The sequence below is a fragment of the Haliotis rufescens genome, unplaced genomic scaffold (assembly GCF_023055435.1).
Source record: "Haliotis rufescens isolate VD_foot unplaced genomic scaffold, xgHalRufe1.0.p SCAF_4, whole genome shotgun sequence".
Taxonomy (NCBI): domain Eukaryota; kingdom Metazoa; phylum Mollusca; class Gastropoda; order Lepetellida; family Haliotidae; genus Haliotis; species Haliotis rufescens.
This window is the reverse complement of record NW_025964112.1, coordinates 32425657-32443818: the sequence shown is the minus strand read 5'-3', so window position 1 is coordinate 32443818 and position 18162 is coordinate 32425657. Positions and strand designations below refer to the sequence as shown.

The window sequence follows — 18162 nt, the reverse complement described above, 5'->3', positions numbered from 1 at the left end:
CATATGTTTCAGTCAATTTGTAAAACTGAATATTTAGGCTTTAATAAATTTCCTAAGTGAAAGTTTTGCACATTTTGACTGTATAAATAAAAACACCTTAAAATAAGCAATGCTCAGGTGAAATACTTTGTGTTGCAAGATAAAAAAGTGTAAACGAAAATCGCACAATTACCAAGCAAGTGTCTTATCAATACTTTGTCACCATTACCGATGCCACCCACAAAGATACCTACATTTATTTATTATTTCCAAAACTGTATTTCATTTTGTTGAGCAATGTGACCATACGCCCATATACTATCAATAAAAGTGACAAATGCGCTTACGAATGACGCAGCACAGGTCGCAAACTAGTCTAGATTTCTGCATGTATCATCCGGGTACCCACGGTGAAAAACAATAACAAAGGCAACAACCAGTCCCAGGGAATTGCTTTAGATCAGTGCCCTTTTAAGAAAGAAATCCGGTATATGCATCGAGAGCTTGTACACCATTAGAAAGAAATAACGCACTAATTGAAAAAGAGCTTTGGCTACTGTTTTCACATGTGAGAAGTTTAACCAGTACATCTATGGCAAAACTGTTAAAGCGACCATAAACCAGTCAAAACTATTCTCTGAAAGGCACTGTGCAAAGCATCACCGAGCCTGCTACGAATGATGAAGAGATTGCAGAAATATCAACTGTGACGTATGCACCAGTAAAGTAGATGTCTTTTGCAGACACTCTGTCAAGGACATTCCTCTCGGAGTGCCCAACTGACAACGCAGTCGACACAGAATCAGGAATTGAAAAATAACCCTCCAATGTGTGCCAAGAACCAGTTTGAAAACCCCTCGAAAGAAGACCAGGAAATGCAGGAGCTTTTTAAGTTTAATCAGAAATGGATGGCTAACTCACAAATGTGAAGCTCCACTCTCATCTCATCCGTAGAGGTGAACCACTAGTCAAACCAAGAAGTCTACAAGCAGAAATGGTAATGATCATCCATGACGGCCATTCGGGAATTGAAAAATGCAAGTCAAGTGCATGAAGAATTAGGTACTGGCCAGACATGTCCACCGACATAGGGACACAGTCTCACGATGCAAGACATGTCCACCGACATAGAGACACAGTCTCACGATGCAAGACATGTCCACCGACATAGGGACACAGTCTCACGATGCAAGACATGTCCACCGACATAGAGACACAGTCTCACGATGCAAGACATGTCCACCGACATAGAGACACAGTCTCATGATGCAAGACATGTCCACCGACATAGAGACACAGTCTCACGATGCAAGACATGTCCACCGACATAGAGACACAGTCTCATGATTCAAGACATGTCCACCGACATAGAGACACAGTCTCACGATGCAAGACATGTCCACCGACATAGAGACACAGTCTCATGATGCAAGACATGTCCACCGACATAGAGACACAGTCTCACGATGCAAGACATGTCCACCGACATAGAGACACAGTCTCATGATTCAAGACATGTCCACCGACATAGAGACACAGTCTCACGATGCAAGACATGTCCACCGACATAGAGACACAGTCTCATGATTCAAGATCGCATGCTATATTTGTGTTCCTTGGTGATTTGTCAGTTGGTCAACTGATCATGTGACACACACGAGATATAGCATGATACTATATATGTCACATCTGCCTTTCCTGAGCTGCTTCAGCTAGACTAAATATCAAATATTTACAAAGTTATATACTGTTACCAGACAGTATCTTGGAACATCCATGCATTTCGTCTTATGTTACAATGGCCACTTTCAAAAGTAGCTGTCAAAAGTGAGATTCAAATATTTTTTGTGCAAATACTGGGGACTTAAAGACAACACACTAAATTCCTAATGATTTGAGCACAATATAATGTCACTATTAGGAGAAACATACATGCCAGGGTTCAGCTCCCTCAATCTGGCAATTTCAAACACAGTGAAGATACTCATTCTTAAGCTGTCCACCATGTCTTGTAGATATTGAACCAGCACAGAAACAGTAGCATTGAAACAGGTAGGGTTTGAAACAGGTCCCTACAATCAATCATCTCAACCCCATTTACATTGCTATCAAAAAGTACCGTATGCAAACAATTCCTATATATTCCCCAAAGATGAGGCTGGAAGACCCTAGCTTAATCCCCTGTTGACAGAGCTAATGAAGAATGAAGTTAGGCCGACCCTTGACCTTGATTACACCCAACCACAACAGCCATCCCACTATCCATTGTTCCACCAGTCACCATCCACCCTCTTCCTCCTCCTAATCTGCATCCTCCTCTTCCTCCTCCTCAACCTGCAGTTGTTGGAGTTGTGCATATATGGCAGTAACTAGCTGCCTTAGTCGTTTGGCCTGATCCTCATCCTGGCACTCTGCCAGCCAGTCCCTACACTGCCTCAACACACAATCCTTTTGAACTGCAAAATGTTGGCGAATCACCTTCTCTAAGCCTGCAAATATAACAACAGCTATTTCTTCATAATTCAACAAAACTTAAAAAAGCTTCAGAAAGAATTGATGGGCATTTGTCACATTTTCGTAAAATGACATTTAGGCTTTATCACCGTACCAGGTGGAGGGTTTCTTAGCTGTCCCAGCACAGCATGTCTCAGGGTGTTGAGTCGGATCTTCCAGTTGTAGGCCGTGCTCTGACGCTGGAACAAACATCAACCACAGTGGTTATAGATAAGTTATTGAAAGGACAAAATAAGGCAACATTTATGCTCCACAGACTTGGGTTTGTAAAGAAATAGGGTGCAAATGTTGCTCAATAGTTTACATACTGTTTTCTATAGAGTTGTAGTCAATCGAATGCTAATTCTGTTTCAATGCATAATGTTAATGAATCCACAGTAACAATTTAGTTGACAAGGGGCTTGCAGTGGCTGGAGACAATACAATGCATTTGATTCATCATTATTCATCAAAGTTGAAATAAACGACAAAAGTATGCAATAATAGTCAAATGTTACGAATAAAGTATTAAATGTTACTGATAAAGGTCAAAATACAAAACAAACAGACGCCAGTTGAAGAATACAAAGTTGAAATAAAGGTCAAAAGTACGCAATATAATTGTCAAATGTATGAAAACACGTCATATGAAAAGAAAGAAAAATGTGTACTAAAGAACGACACTAAAACGCTATATGACGTTGACAGATGGGGCTGGAATTTGTAAAACATTTCGAGTTTAATCCGCTTGTTCCGCTGTGAATATGATAACTACATGCCGAGGTGCACAATGTATTACGTCATTCCTCGTGCACCCAGTGTCTTGTTGTCACATATATGTATGTATTAGTCTATATTTATGTATAATTTATAATGTACACATTGTGTATATGCATGTTGCATTTATGCATTGTCACCAGGAAAGGGCCTTTTTGCTTGGTGCAACATGAGTGGGTTATGATGCCAAATTATGCTTCAGGTGCACATTTTCATAAAATCTGAAAACTGAACGTTGTGCGAGAATTGGGCACTGTCAACCTTGTTTATAGCAAGCTATTTTTCCTATCGTAAGTATAACATTATACATATGCATACAAATCAATTTGATATATATATATATTCATGTTGTTCAGATATTTGGCAACATTTTGTTCGCTCACAGTTTCTGTTTGATAAAACAAATGGTCCCACAGTACTTACATCGGTGTACGATAATAAGTGGCGACATTTGCTGATTTTTACGCACAACAAGATATCGGACAACACTTAGCAGTGTCTCTTTTTTAAATCGGTTTAAAATTTGTAGTTACATTTACACCACACCATCAGATGGGAAAGTGAACATTTTACATCTCTGCGTAAGTTTATAGTCTGAGGTTGACACAGTGCAGCGCAATCGCAACATTCTCGCACAACGTTCACTTTTCAGATGTTATGAAAATAACGTAATACATTGTGCACCTCGGCATGCGGTTATCATATACACAGCGGACCTAGCCGACTAAACTCGGAATGTTTTAGAAATTGCAGCGCCATCTGGCGTTCTTTATTTTCAATGTCCTTTAGCGGTTTAGTGTCCTTTCGTGCGCACTGACGTTCTTTAGTACACATTGTTCTTTCTTTTCAAATGAAGTTTTTTTGACAATTATTTTGCAAACTTTTGACCTTTATTTCAACTTTGTATGTTTTAACCAGCGTCTGTTTGTTTTGTATTTTGACCTTTATAGGTAACATTTAATACTTTATTCGTAACATTTGACTATTATTGCATACTTTAGTCCTTTATTTCAACTTTGTATCTTTTTACCTAATGGCCGCCCATACGGTCATTTTGTGTGGTTTTTGTAGTTGTATTTTTTGTACTTTTAAAATCCATATAAATTAAGTGATTGGGCGAATAAATTAAACATAAATTTGTTCACTTTTGTCACATCTGTAAACCTAAAATAAAAAAGTGTTGTCTCATATCATGTTTTAGAGTACACTGAGAAGACATCTGCACAAGGCTACATCACAGCAGGACCACTCACGTCTCCCTCTGTCTTGCCCTTCATCCCCTCGTAGCCGGGCTCGTTGAACATGGGATCTGGGATGAGGATGAGGCTCTGTATCGACACCAGCACCTGCAGCAGCAACATTTCCTCACTGGCTCATACAATGTGGAGTACAGTCGAACCCCATTCTCTCGAACCTAGCGGGGTTGTGTTGTAACTTGTAGATTTATAATAAGGCGGTTGGGACCGGAGAATAGGTTTGAGAATAGGTTTGAGAATACGTTCGAAATAACAGGGTTCCAGATAACAAGGTTTGTCTGTATATACATTCAGTAGGACAAAGGAGGCTTTGGTCTGCAGATACAGCTGATAGTGTTGTACATTTATTGTTCAGCTTGTGAAAATTAGGATCTGGATCTTGATATGTTTCAATTAGTGTTGACTGATTTACTGCACTGTACGGCTGGCTATACCAGGCTTACCTGGTAGATGCTGGACTTGGCAGGGTTCCACTTCTCACTGGCATCACCCCCATGCCATGTGCCCAGTAAACTCAGGCACACCTTGCCGTCAGAGTACAGGTTGGGGTTGAATCTAACACACAACCAATCACCACTGAATTCATTGCTTAAGATACAGTGTAATTATTGTGTATGATTGACATGGAAAGACTATATTTCACTTTCTTCTGAAGGAGCACACATGAGATTACACTAAATACCTGGTGATGAAGTCCCCCTGGGCTAGGTACTCATGAACCACAACCAGGTTTGATTCCTCTTATGATTCACAGAGAAAACATGGTTATTCAAGACATATCTGTTGACCTTGTTTGGGTCCCATATATGCTGCTCGTTATTCAGGAAATATTGATAAAACCAAATAATAACCCACTGCAATCCTTTCTGTACCAATTTGCCATAGTCAACCCCCCAAATACCTGACACTTCCGCCTCCCGTGGTGATGATCTTCACCAGCGGGGCGCTGTTTGGGTAGCTGGCGGGGAAGTAGATGTCAAACACGAAACAACCCAGACTGTAGGGTGTCCCAACGGGCCCCGTTACCAGCGCTCGCATCACATCAATACGCTCCTCCTCCTGTGAAGACATAGATATTACCAGTGGTGCCCCATGCCCTCACATACATCCTCGATGTTCCATAACGTATATATGTGCCATAACAGAGAAGTGGAGAAATTAACAATGAAGACTTCCTGTTTTGCTTTAATTTCCTTGCATCATGGTATCTTGAACACATCAATTACACTTATGGAAGTTTCTAATGGAGGCTACAAGGGGTGTCTGAAAAGTTCTAAGCCTATCTATGATGGACTGCACTGATGGACTTGGTTGTTTATTTTTCAAAATAATCCCCTCCCAGGTCCACACACTTCTGGCAATGATGCTAGAGTGCTTGGAAACTACTGGTGTAGAAGACTTCCTCCTCGTGGTGTAAAAAGTCCTCCGCAGAAGGAATTATGTGATCATAATTTTTGCAGTGCTTGCAAGACAGTTCTTTTTTCAAGTTTGGAAATCTGACGGCGCAAAATCTGGTGAAAACGATGGATGTTTATTGAGTTCCAAGTCCTAGCCATACAAAGCAGCCATGGCGACAAGAGACTTGTGCCCTGTGCACTGTTCTGGTGGAACAACACACCTTCAGCAGCCTTTATATTTCACACACTTGCCAAAGCAAATAAACATAGTAATAACCTTAATGGTCTGAGTTTTCTGTTGGTTGTCCACCAGTAGGATTCCTTTGAAATCTCAGAAAACTAAAGCCATCACCTTGCCAGCTGATGGAGCAGACTTTGCCTTCTTCAGAGATGAGATGTTTTCACTGCTTTGACTGTTGCTTAGTCTCTGGCTGATATTGGTGAGCCCAAGACTCATCCATGGTTACAAATCGCTCAACAAAATGTGCTGACTCTGCTTCACAACAACATAAATTTTCCCGAGAGATGATGAACCTGGAACATTTAGATCAGGTGTTGGAAGCCTTCAACCCAGCATGCTGAAACATTTGTCATTCCTCAGAACATTCTTAACTTTCATGAGTGATACCTACTGTATTTGCCATCAGACATATGGTGAGTTGTTGAGCATCCATAAATCACATGTTTTTCATCAACATTATTCTTAGTGGGCGTCATTGAAGGTCTTCCTGATCTTGGATCTTTTCAAGGCTCTATCCTCGCCTCTTGAACTCTGCTGCCCACCTCTTAACACTTGCAACTGCAGAAGAATCATCCTGTTATGTGGAAACCATGTCCGCATGGATGGTAGTGGGGGTAGCCCTTTCAGTTGGTAGGAAGGTTTGTCCATTTTCATCAACAAAGAATATCTTTTCAACTTGATGATGGCATAAATGTGCTACCTTCTTGTGTATTTGGTTCCAGTGCAGCAAATAAGCATGGAATGTATTGTACTTAATACATGCAAACTGAGACTACTATACATCCTTCATAGATAGGCTCAGAATTTTCAGCCACTCCCCATAACAGTGAACTTGACTCAATTTGCCAAAACTTCTGACCATTTCATGGGCAAGGAAAGCATGAACATCATTGATGAATAAGAATCATTACATCACTGATCATAGGAATGGTACACTTGTTAGTATTTGGCATGTTTCCTTGATCACTTTCCCTAAGTTTTGTTTCTGATATCTATACAGGTCACCTGTACAACAAAGATGGCGGCATTCGGGTGCACGGGCAAATTCTGCTGTAGCTGCTTCATCTCTTTCATCAGAACCTTCACCTTCGGGGACCTGCAGACAACAGCAGTGACTTAGTGACCTTCCTGTCAGTACCAGTGTCTTAGTGTACCTGGCTGTCAGTAGCAGTGTCTTAGTGTACTGGCCTGTCAGCAGCAGTGTCTTAGTGACCTTCCTGTCAGTAGCAGTGTCTTAGTGTCCCTGGCTGTCAGCAGTAGTGTCTTAGTGTACCTGGCTGTCAGCAGCAGTGTCTTAGTGTACCTGGCTGTCAGTAGCAGTGTCTTAGTGACCTTCCTGTCAGCAGCAGTGTCTTAGTGTCCCTGGCTGTCAGACGCAGTGTCTTAGTGTCCCTGGCTGTCAGCAGCAGTGTCTTAGTGTACCTGGCTGTCAGTAGCACTGTCTTAGTGACCTTCCTGTCAGCAGCAGTGTCTTAGTGTCCCTGGCTGTCAGACGCAGTGTCTTAGTGTACCGGCCTGTCAGCAGCAGTGACTTAGTGACCTTCCTGTCAGTAGCAGTGTCTAAGTGTACCGGCCTGTCAGCAGCAGTGTCTTAGTGACCTTCCTGTCAGTAGCAGTGTCTTAGTGTCCCTGGCTGTCAGTGCCAGTGTCTTAGTGTACCTGGCTGTCAGCAGCAGTGTCTTAGTGTACCTGGCTGTCAGCAGTAGTGTCTTAGTGTACCTGGCTGTCAGTAGCAGTGTCTTAGTGTACCTGGCTGTCAGCAGCAGTGTCTTAGTGTACCTGGCTGTCAGCAGCAGTGTCTTAGTGTACCTGGCTGTCAGCAGCAGTGTCTTAGTGTACCTGGCTGTCAGCAGCAGTGTCTTAGTGTACCTGGCTGTCAGCAGTGGTGTCTTAGTGTACCTGGCTGTCAGCAGCAGTGTCTTAGTGTACATGGCTGTCAGCAGCAGTGTCTTAGTGTACCTGGCTGTCAGCAGCAGTGTCTTAGTGTACCTGGCTGTCAGTACCAGTGTCTTAGTGTACCTGGCTGTCAGTACCAGTGTCTTAGTGTACCTGGCTGTCAGCAGCAGTGTCTTAGTGTACCTGGCTGTCAGCAGCAGTGTCTTAGTGTACCTGGCTGTCAGCAGCAGTGTCTTAGTGTACCTGGCTGTCAGCAGTAGTGTCTTAGTGTACCTGGCTGTCAGTAGCAGTGTCTTAGTGTACCTGGCTGTCAGCAGTAGTGTCTTAGTGTACCTGGCTGTCAGCAGTAGTGTCTTAGTGTCCTGACTGTCAGCAGCAGTGTCTTGGTGTCCTGACTCTCAGCACCAGTGTCTTAGTATCCTGGCTGTCAGCAGCAGTGTCTTAGTGTCCTGACTGTCAGCAGCCGTGTCTTAGTGTACCTGACCGTCAGCAGCAGTGTCTTTGTGTCCTGACTGTCAGCAGCAGTTTCTTGGTGTCAGCAGCAGTGTCTTAGTGTACCTGGCTGTCAGCAGCAGTGTCTTAGAGTACCTGGCTGTCAGCAGCAGTGTCTTAGTGTACCTGCCTGTTAGCAGCAGTGTCTTAGTGTACCTGGCTATCAGCAGCAGTGTCTTAGTGTACCTGCCTGTTGGCAGCAGTGTCTTGGTGTACCTGGCTGTCAGCAGTAGTGTCTTAGTGTACCTGGCTTTCAGCAGTAGTGTCTTAGTGTACCTGGCTGTCAGTAGCAGTGTCTCAGTGTACCTGGCTGTCAGCAGCAGTGTCTTAGTGTCCTGACTGTCAGCAGCAGTGTCTTAGTGTCCCTGGCTGTCAGCAGCAGTGTCTTAGTGTACCTGGCTGTCAGCAGCAGTGTCTTAGTGTACCTGCCTGTTAGCAGCAGTGTCTTGGTGTACCTGGCTGTCAGCAGCAGTGTCTTAGTGTACCTGGCTGTCAGTACCAGTGTCTTAGTGTCCAGACTGTCAGCAGCAGTGTCTTAGTGTCCTGACTTTCAGCAGTAGTGTCTTAGTGTACCTGGCTGTCAGTACCAGTCTTAGTGTACCTGGCTGTCAGTACCAGTGTCTTAGTGTACCTGGCTGTCAGCAGCAGTGTCTTAGTGTACCTGGCTGTCAGCAGTAGTGTCTTAGTGTACCTGGCTGTCAGCAGCAGTGTCTTAGTGTACCTGGCTGTCAGCAGCAGTGTCTTAGTGTACCTGGCTGTCAGTACCAGTGTCTTAGTGTACCTGGCTGTCAGCAGCAGTGTCTTAGTGTACCTTGCCGTCAGCAGTAGTGTCTTTGTGTACCTGGCTGTAAGCAGCAGTGTCTTAGTGTACCTGGCTGTCAGCAGCAGTGTCTTAGTGTACCTGGCTGTCAGCAGCAGTGTCTTAGTGTACCTGGCTGTCAGCAGCAGTGTCTTAGTGTACCTGGCTGTCAGCAGCAGTGTCTTAGTGTACCTGGCTGTCAGCAGTGGTGTCTTAGTGTACCTGGCTGTCAGCAGCAGTGTCTTAGTGTACATGGCTGTCAGCAGCAGTGTCTTAGTGTACCTGGCTGTCAGCAGCAGTGTCTTAGTGTACCTGGCTGTCAGTACCAGTGTCTTAGTGTACCTGGCTGTCAGTACCAGTGTCTTAGTGTACCTGGCTGTCAGCAGCAGTGTCTTAGTGTACATGGCTGTCAGCAGCAGTGTCTTAGTGTACCTGGCTGTCAGCAGCAGTGTCTTAGTGTACTGGCTGTCAGCAGTAGTGTCTTAGTGTACCTGGCTGTCAGTAGCAGTGTCTTAGTGTACCTGGCTGTCAGCAGTAGTGTCTTAGTGTACCTGGCTGTCAGCAGTAGTGTCTTAGTGTCCTGACTGTCAGCAGCAGTGTCTTGGTGTCCTGACTCTCAGCACCAGTGTCTTAGTATCCTGGCTGTCAGCAGCAGTGTCTTAGTGTCCTGACTGTCAGCAGCAGTGTCTTAGTGTACCTGACTGTCAGCAGCAGTGTCTTTGTGTCCTGACTGTCAGCAGCAGTTTCTTGGTGTCAGCAGCAGTGTCTTAGTGTACCTGGCTGTCAGCAGCAGTGTCTTAGTGTACCTGGCTGTCAGCAGCAGTGTCTTAGTGTACCTGGCTGTCAGCAGTGGTGTCTTAGTGTACCTGGCTGTCAGCAGCAGTGTCTTAGTGTACCTGGCTGTCAGCAGCAGTGTCTTAGTGTACTTAGCTGTCAGCAGCAGTGTCTTAGTGTACCTGGCTGTCAGCAGCAGTGTCTTAGTGTACCTGGCTGTCAGCAGCAGTGTCTTAGTGTACCTGGCTGTCAGCAGCAGTGTTTTAGTGTCCTGACTGTCAGCAGCAGTGTCTTAGTGTACCTGGCTGTCAGCAGCAGTGTCTTAGTGTACCTGGATGTCAGCAGCAGTGTTTAAGTGTACCTTGCTGTCAGCAGCAGTGTATTAGTGTACCTGACTGTCAGCAGCAGAGTACATAAGCTTTCGCTTATATGTTAAGTTTTGCATTCACATCTCACCATCTGATACCCATCCACTGCTGGGTGAACAGAGGCATACTTTGAACAAAGTCACTTGCTTCTTGGGAAGCCCTAGGAAATCTTTAAGTCAAGCTTTCCAGTGCTGTCATGAATCCACCTACACTCCACATGGCCAACACCAACACTTGGCCTGATTTGTGACCTGTGCATTGCGCAGAGGACCACCTGTCACTACTTCCATACAAAATCCACCTACCTAGGATCAAGACTCTGCAAGTTACTCAGGTAGCTGTGACTTTCCTGAAAAATATCAATGCACACAAATTATAATCATAATTTGATTTCATATATTATAGTCAAATTATCAGTGTACTATAAACGTCATTTCTCCGATCACGTCTCTATAATCTTTATGTGCAAACCTTACTGCATATTGTTCATGGGATTTAAACTTCACAATTCTTCACTGCAGAAAATCATAAATTAGACAGTGTTACTGTCTGGCAGAGCCATCCCCTGGTCTGGTTCAGAGTTGGATCTCCCTATCTTATCTATAAATCTGCATGTAGGGGAGACGTGTTGAATCTAGTGTAGGGGAGACGTGTTGAATCTAGTGTAGGGGAGAGGTGTTGAATCTAGTGTAGGTGAGAGATGTTGAATCTAGTGTAGGGGAGACATGTTGAATCTAGTGTAGGGGAGAGGTGTTGAATCTAGTGTAGGGGAGAGGTGTTGAATCTGGTGTAGGTGAGAGGTGTTGAATCTAGTGTAGGGGTGATGTGTTGAATCTAGTGTAGGGGAGTGGTGTTGAATCTAGTGTAGGGGAGTGGTGTTGAATCTAGTGTAGGTGAGAGGTGTTGAATCTAGTGTAGGTGAGAGGTGTTGAATCTGGTGTAGGGGAGATGTGTTGAATCTGGTGTAGGTGAGATGTGTTGAATCTAGCGTAGGGGAGATGTGTTGAATCTAGTGTAGGGGAGACGTGTTGAATCTAGTGTAGGGGAGATGTGTTGAATCTGGTGTAGGGGAGATGTGTTGAATCTGGTGTAGGGGAGAGATGTTGAATCTAGTGTAGGTGAGAGGTGTTGAATCTAGTGTAGGTGAGAGGTGTTGAATCTAGTGTAGGGGAGATGTGTTGAATCTGCTGTAGTGGAGATGTGTTGAATCTGGTGTAGGGGAGATGTGTTGAATCTGGTGTAGGGGAGAGATGTTGAATCTAGTGTAGGTGAGAGGTGTTGAATCTAGTGTAGGGGAGATGTGTTGAATCTAGTGTAGGTGAGAGATGTTGAATCTAGTGTAGGTGAGAGGTGTTGAATCTAGTGTAGGAGAGAAGTGTTGAATATAGTGTAGGTGAGATGTGTTGAATCTAGTTTAGGTGAGATGTGTTGAATCTAGTGTAGGTGAGAGGTGTTGAATCTAGTGTAGGGGAGATGTGTTGAATCTGGTGTAGTGGAGATGTGTTGAATCTGGTGTAGGGGAGATGTGTTGAATCTGGTGTAGGGGAGAGATGTTGAATCTAGTGTAGGTGAGAGGTGTTGAATCTAGTGTAGGGGAGATGTGTTGAATCTAGTGTAGGTGAGAGATGTTGAATCTAGTGTAGGTGAGAGGTGTTGAATCTAGTGTAGGAGAGAAGTGTTGAATATAGTGTAGGTGAGATGTGTTGAATCTAGTTTAGGTGAGATGTGTTGAATCTAGTGTTGGTGAGAGGTGTTGAATCTAGTGTAGGGGAGACGTGTTAAATCTAGTGTAGGTGAGAGATGTTGAATCTACTTTAGGTGAGATGTGTTGAATCTAGTGTAGTGAGATGTGTTGAATCCAGTGTAGGTGAGAGGTGTCTAATCTAGTGTAGGGGAGAGGTCTTGAATCTAGTGTAGTTGAGATGCGTTGAATCTTGTGTAGTGAGATGTGTTGAATCTAGTGTAGGGGAGAGGTCTTGAATCTAGTGTAGTTGAGACGTGTTGAGTCTAGTGTAGACGAGAGTAGTTGAATCTAGTGTAGGTGAGGGATGTTGAATCTAGTGTAGGTGAGAGGTGTTGAATCTAGTGCAGGTGAGAGGTGTTGAATCTAGTGTAGGTGAGGGATGTTGAATCTAGTGTAGGTGAGAGGTGTTGAATCTAGTGTACGTGAGAGGTGATGAATCTAGTGTAGGTGAGGGATGTTGAATCTAGTGTACGTGAGAGGTATTGAATCTTGTGTAGGTGAGGGGTGTTGAATCTAGTGTACGTGAGAGGTGTTGAATCTAGTGTAGGTGAGGGATGTTGAATCTAGTGTAGGTGGGAGGTGTTGAATCTAGTGTAGGTGAGAGGTGTTGAATCTAGTGTAGGTGAGAGGTGTGAAGTGTTACCTGTATGTCTGCTGTGAGGAAGCGGCAGCCTGTCATACAGCGGGTGTACACCTCCAGCACCTGGTCCTGGTCCACTGCCACACCATCCAGCTCCTTCACAACGCTCAGCTCATCGGAGGCCACCACCTCATCCGACCTCGTCTCCTCATGGAGCTGCCTTAACTGGAAATAAACATTGACGAAAGTTCCTCTGCGCACAGATGAGGGAATAGTTTACAACCATAATATGACAAAGCCCTATACATAAGGGGACCATGTACCTGGTGTAGGAGGGGACCGTGTACCTGGTGTAGGAGGAGACCATGTACCTGGTGTAGGAGGAGACCATGTATCTGGTGTACCCAGTGTAGGAGGGGACCATGTACCTGGTGTACCTGGTGTTGGAGGGGACTGTACCTGGTGTAGGAGGAGACCATGTACCTGGTGTAGGAGGAGACCGTGTATCTGGTGTAGGAGGGGACCATGTACCTGGTGTAGGAGGAGACCATGTACCTGGTGTAGGAGGAGACCATGTACCTGGTGTAGGAGGAGACCATGTATCTGGTGTACCTGGTGTACCCAGTGTAGGAGGGGACCGTGTACCCAGTGTAGGAGGAGACCATGTACCTGGTGTAGGAGGAGACCATGAACCTGGTGTTGGAGGGGACCATGTACCTGGTGTACCTGGTGTTGGAGGGGACTGTATACCTGGTGTAGGAGGAGACCATGTACCTGGTGTAGGAGGAGACCATGTACCTGGTGTAGGAGGAGACCATGTACCTGGTGTACCCAGTGTAGGAGGGGACCATGTACCTGGTGTAGGAGGAGACCATGTACCTGGTGTACCCAGTGTAGGAAGGCACTGTGTACCTGGTGTACCTGGTGTTGGAGGGGACTGTATACCCAGTGTAGGAGGAGACCATGTACCTGGTGTAGGAGGAGACCGTGTATCTGGTGTAGGAGGGGACCATGTACCTGGTGTAGGAGGAGACCATGTACCTGGTGTAGGAGGAGACCATGTACCTGGTGTAGGAGGAGACCATGTATCTGGTGTACCTGGTGTACCCAGTGTAGGAGGGGACCGTGTACCCAGTGTAGGAGGAGACCATGTACCTGGTGTAGGAGGAGACCATGTACCTGGTGTTGGAGGGGACCATGTACCTGGTGTACCTGGTGTTGGAGGGGACTGTATACCTGGTGTAGGAGGAGACCATGTACCTGGTGTAGGAGGAGACCATGTACCTGGTGTAGGAGGAGACCATGTACCTGGTGTACCCAGTGTAGGAGGGGACCATGTACCTGGTGTAGGAGGAGACCATGTACCTGGTGTACCCAGTGTAGGAAGGCACTGTGTACCTGGTGTACCTGGTGTTGGAGGGGACTGTACCTGGTGTAGGAGGAGACCATGTACCTGGTGTAGGAGGGGACCATGTACCTGGTGTAGGAGGGGACCATGTACCTGGTGTAGGAGGGGACCATGTACCTGGTGTAGGAGGAGACCATGTACCTGGTGTAGGAGGAGACCATGTATCTGGTGTACCTGGTGTACCCAGTGTAGGAGGGGACCGTGTACCAAGTGTAGGAGGAGACCATGTACCTGGTGTAGGAGGAGACCATGTACCTGGTGTAGGAGGGGACCATGTACCTGGTGTACCTGGTGAAGGAGGGGACTGTATACCTGGTGTAGGAGGAGACCATGTACCTGGTGTAGGAGGAGACCATGTACCTGGTGTAGGAGGAGACCATGTACCTGGTGTACCCAGTGTAGGAGGGGACCATGTACCTGGTGTAGGAGGTGACCATGTACCTGGTGTACCCAGTGTAGGAAGGCACTGTGTACCTGGTGTACCTGGTGTTGGAGGGGACTGTATACCCAGTGTAGGAGGGGACTATGTACCTGGTGTAGGAGGAGACCATGTACCTGGTGTAGGAGGAGACCATGTACCTGGTGTACCTGGTGTACCCAGTGTAGGAGGGGTCCGTGTACCCAGTGTAGGAGGAGACCATGTACCTGGTGTAGGAGGAGACCATGTACCTGGTGTAGGAGGGGACCATGTATCTGGTGTAGGAGGAGACCATGTACCTGGTGTAGGAGGGGACCATGTATCTGGTGTACCCAGTGTAGGAGGGGACCGTGTACCTGGTGTACCTGGTGTAGGAGGGGACCATTTACCTGGTGTTGGAGGGGACTGTATACCTGGTGTAGGAGAGGACCATGTACCTGGTGTAGGAGGAGACCATGTATCTGGTGTAGGAGGAGACCATGTATCTGGTGTACCCAGTGTAGGAGGGGACCGTGTACCTGGTGTACCTGGTGTTGGAGGGGACTGTATACCTGGTGTAGGAGGGGACCGTGTACCTGGTGTAGGAGGAGACCATGTACCTGGTGTAGGAGGAGACCATGTATCTGGTGTACCCAGTGTAGGAAGGGACTGTGTACCTGGTGTACCTGGTGTAGGAGGGGACTGTCTACCTGGTGTAGGAGGAGACCATGTATCTGGTATAGGAGGAGACCATGTACCTGGTGTAGGAGGAGACCATGTATCTGGTGTACCTAGTGTAGGAGGGGACTGTATACCTGGTGTAGGAGGGGACTGTGTACCTGGTGTAGGAGGGGACAGTGTACCTGGTGTACCTGGTGTAGGAGGGGACCATGTACCTGGTGTTGGAGGGGACTGTGTACCTGGTGTAGGAGGGGACTGTGTACCTGGTGTAGGAGGGGAGAGTGTACCTGGTGTACCTGGTGTTGGAGGGGACTGTATACCTGGTGTAGGAGGATACCATGTACCTGGTGTAGGAGGAGACCATGTACCTGGTGTAGGAGGAGACAATGTACCTGGTGTACCCAGTGTAGGAGGGGACCATGTACCTGGTGTAGGAGGAGACCATGTACCTGGTGTACCCAGTGTAGGAGGAGACCATGTACCTGGTGTAGGAGGAGACCATGTACCTGGTGTACCCAGTGTAGGAGGAGACCATGTACCTGGTGTAGGAGGAGACCATGTACCTGGTGTACCCAGTGTAGGAGGAGACCATGTACCTGGTGTAGGAGGAGACCATGTACCTGGTGTAGGAGAGGACCATGTACCTGGTGTAGGAGGGGACCGTGTACCTGGTGTACCTGGTGTTGGAGGGGACTGTATACCTGGTGTTTGAGGGGACCATGTACCTGGTGTAGGAGGAGACCATGTACCTGGTGTAGGAGGAGACCATGTATCTGGTGTACCCAGTGTAGGAGGGGACCGTGTACCTGGTGTACCTGGTGTTGGAGGGGACTGTATACCTGTTGTAGGAGGGGACCATGTACCTGGTGTAGGAGGAGACCATTTATCTGGTGTAGGAGGGGACCGTGTACCTGGTGTACCTGGTGTTGGAGGGGACAGTATACCTGGTGTTGGAGGGGACCATGTACCTGGTGTAGGAGGAGACCATGTACCTGGTGTAGGAGGAGACCATGTATCTGGTGTACCCAGTGTAGGAGGGGACCGTGTACCTGGTGTACCTGGTGTTGGAGGGGACTGTATACCTGGTGTAGGAGGGGACCATGTACCTGGTGTAGGAGGAGACCATGTATCTGGTGTAGGAGGGGACCGTGTACCTGGTGTAGGAGGGGACTGTATACCTGGTGTTGGAGGGGACTGTATACCTGGTGTAGGAGGAGACCATGTACCTGGTGTAGGAGGAGACCATGTATCTGGTGTACCCAGTGTAGGAGGGGACCGTGTACCTGGTGTACCTGCTTTTGGAGGGGACTGTCTACCTGGTGTAGGAGGAGACCATGTACCTGGTGTAGGAGGGGACCGTGTACCCAGTGTAGGAGGGGACCCTGTACCTGGTGTAGGAGGGGACCGTGTACCTGGTGTAGGAGGGGACCGTGTACCTGGTGTAGGGGGGGACAGTGTACCTGGTGTAGGAGGGGACCGTGTGCCTGGTGTAGGAGGAGACCATGTATCTGGTGTAGGAGGAGACCATGTATCTGGTGTAGGAGGAGACCATGTATCTGGTGTACCCAGTGTAGGAGGGGACTGTATACCTGGTGTAGGGGGGGACTGTGTACCTGGTGTAGGAGGGGACCATGTACCTGATGTAGGAGGGGACAGTGTACCTGGTGTAGGAGGAGACCATGTACCTGGTGTAGGAGGAGACCATGTATCTGGTGTAGGAGGGGACCGTGTACCTGGTGTACCTGGTGTTGGAGGGGACTGTCTACCTGGTGTAGGAGGAGACCATGTACCTGGTGTAGGAGGAGACCATGTATCTGGTGTAGGAGGGGACCGTGTACCTGGTGTAGGACGGGAACGTGTACCTGGTGTAGGAGGAGACCATGTATCTGGTGTAGGAGGGGACCGTGTACCTGGTGTTGGAGGGGACCGTGTACCTGGTGTAGGAGAGGACCATGTACCTTGTGTACCTGGTGTAGGAGGAGACCATGTACCTGGTGTAGGAGGGGACCATGTACCTGGTGTAGGAGGAGACCATGTACCTGGTGTAGGAGGAGACCATGTACCTGGTGTAGGAGGAGACCATGTACCTGGTGTACCCAGTGTAGGAGGGGACCGTGTACCTGGTGTAGGAGGGGACCATGTACCTGGTGTAGGAGGAGACCATGTACCTGGTGTAGGAGGAGACCATGTACCTGGTGTAGGAGGAGACCATGTACCTGGTGTAGGAGGGGACCATGTACCTGGTGTACCTGGTGTAGGAGGAGACCATGTACCTGGTGTAGGAGGAGACCATGTACCTGGTGTACCTGGTGTAGTAGGGGACCGTGTACCTGGAGTAGGAGGGGACCATGTACCTGGTGTACCTGGTGTAGGAGGAGACCATGTACCTGGTGTAGGAGGAGACAATGTACCTGGTGTAGGAGGAGACCATGTACCTGGTGTAGGAGGAGACCATGTACCTGGTGTAGGAGGGGACCATGTACCTGGTGTAGGAGGGGACCGTGTACCTGGTGTAGGAGGGGACCGTGTACCTGGTGTAGGAGGTGACCGTGTACCTGGTGTAGGAGGGGACCGTGTACCTGGTGTAGGAGGGGACCGTGTACCTGGTGTAGGAGGGGACCATGTACCTGGTGTAGGAGGAGACCATGTACCTGGTGTAGGAGGAGACCATGTACCTGGTGTAGGAGGAGACCATGTATCTGGTGTACCCAGTGTAGGAGGGGACCGTGTAACTGGTGTACCTGGTGTTGGAGGGGACTGTATACCTGGTGTAGGAGGGGACCGTCTACCTGGTGTACCTGGTGTAGGAGGGGACCATGTACCTGGTGTAGGAGGAGACCGTGTACCTGGTGTAGGAGGGGACCGTGTACCTGGTGTAGG

The 18162-nt window shown here is 47.4% G+C and overlaps 2 protein-coding genes across 2 annotated transcripts in view; both read right to left on the bottom strand.

Moving 5' to 3' along the window:
- Nucleotides 1-322: 322 nt before the first annotated feature.
- Nucleotides 323-18162, bottom strand: part of LOC124149515 — a 56705-nt gene continuing 38865 nt past the window's right edge. Inside the window, exons 26-33 of the mRNA XM_048381711.1 lie at nt 12860-13021; nt 10778-10821; nt 7149-7239; nt 5407-5564; nt 4949-5060; nt 4503-4595; nt 2588-2672; nt 323-2468 (exon numbers count right to left, since the gene is read on the bottom strand). Coding sequence (XP_048237668.1) covers nt 2281-2468; nt 2588-2672; nt 4503-4595; nt 4949-5060; nt 5407-5564; nt 7149-7239; nt 10778-10821; nt 12860-13021 — 933 coding nt within the window. The 3' untranslated portion in view covers nt 323-2280. The remainder of the gene's footprint in view (nt 2469-2587; nt 2673-4502; nt 4596-4948; nt 5061-5406; nt 5565-7148; nt 7240-10777; nt 10822-12859; nt 13022-18162) is intronic.
- Nucleotides 14885-18134, bottom strand: LOC125372310 (mucin-5AC-like). Its single transcript, XM_048381712.1, has 8 exons — nt 18081-18134; nt 17646-18047; nt 17250-17579; nt 17049-17216; nt 16743-16967; nt 16227-16532; nt 15474-16097; nt 14885-15197 (listed from the first exon to the last, which is right to left on the bottom strand). The coding sequence occupies exons 1-8, from the start codon at nt 18098-18100 to the stop codon at nt 15008-15010; spliced, it is 2265 nt and encodes a 754-aa protein (XP_048237669.1). The 5' UTR covers nt 18101-18134; the 3' UTR covers nt 14885-15007.

Bases quoted from the DNA above. Each gene is read 5' to 3' on its own strand.
- LOC125372310 (XM_048381712.1), bottom strand. From the start codon at position 18,100: ATGGTCCCCTCCTACACCAG. The intron at 17,580-17,645 runs GTACACCAGGTA...CAGGTACACCAG, and splicing joins ATGGTCTCCTCCTACACCAG to GTACATGGTCTCCTCCTACA. The intron at 16,968-17,048 runs GTAGACAGTCCC...CTCCTACACCAG, and splicing joins ATGGTCTCCTCCTACACCAG to GTACATGGTCTCCTCCTACA.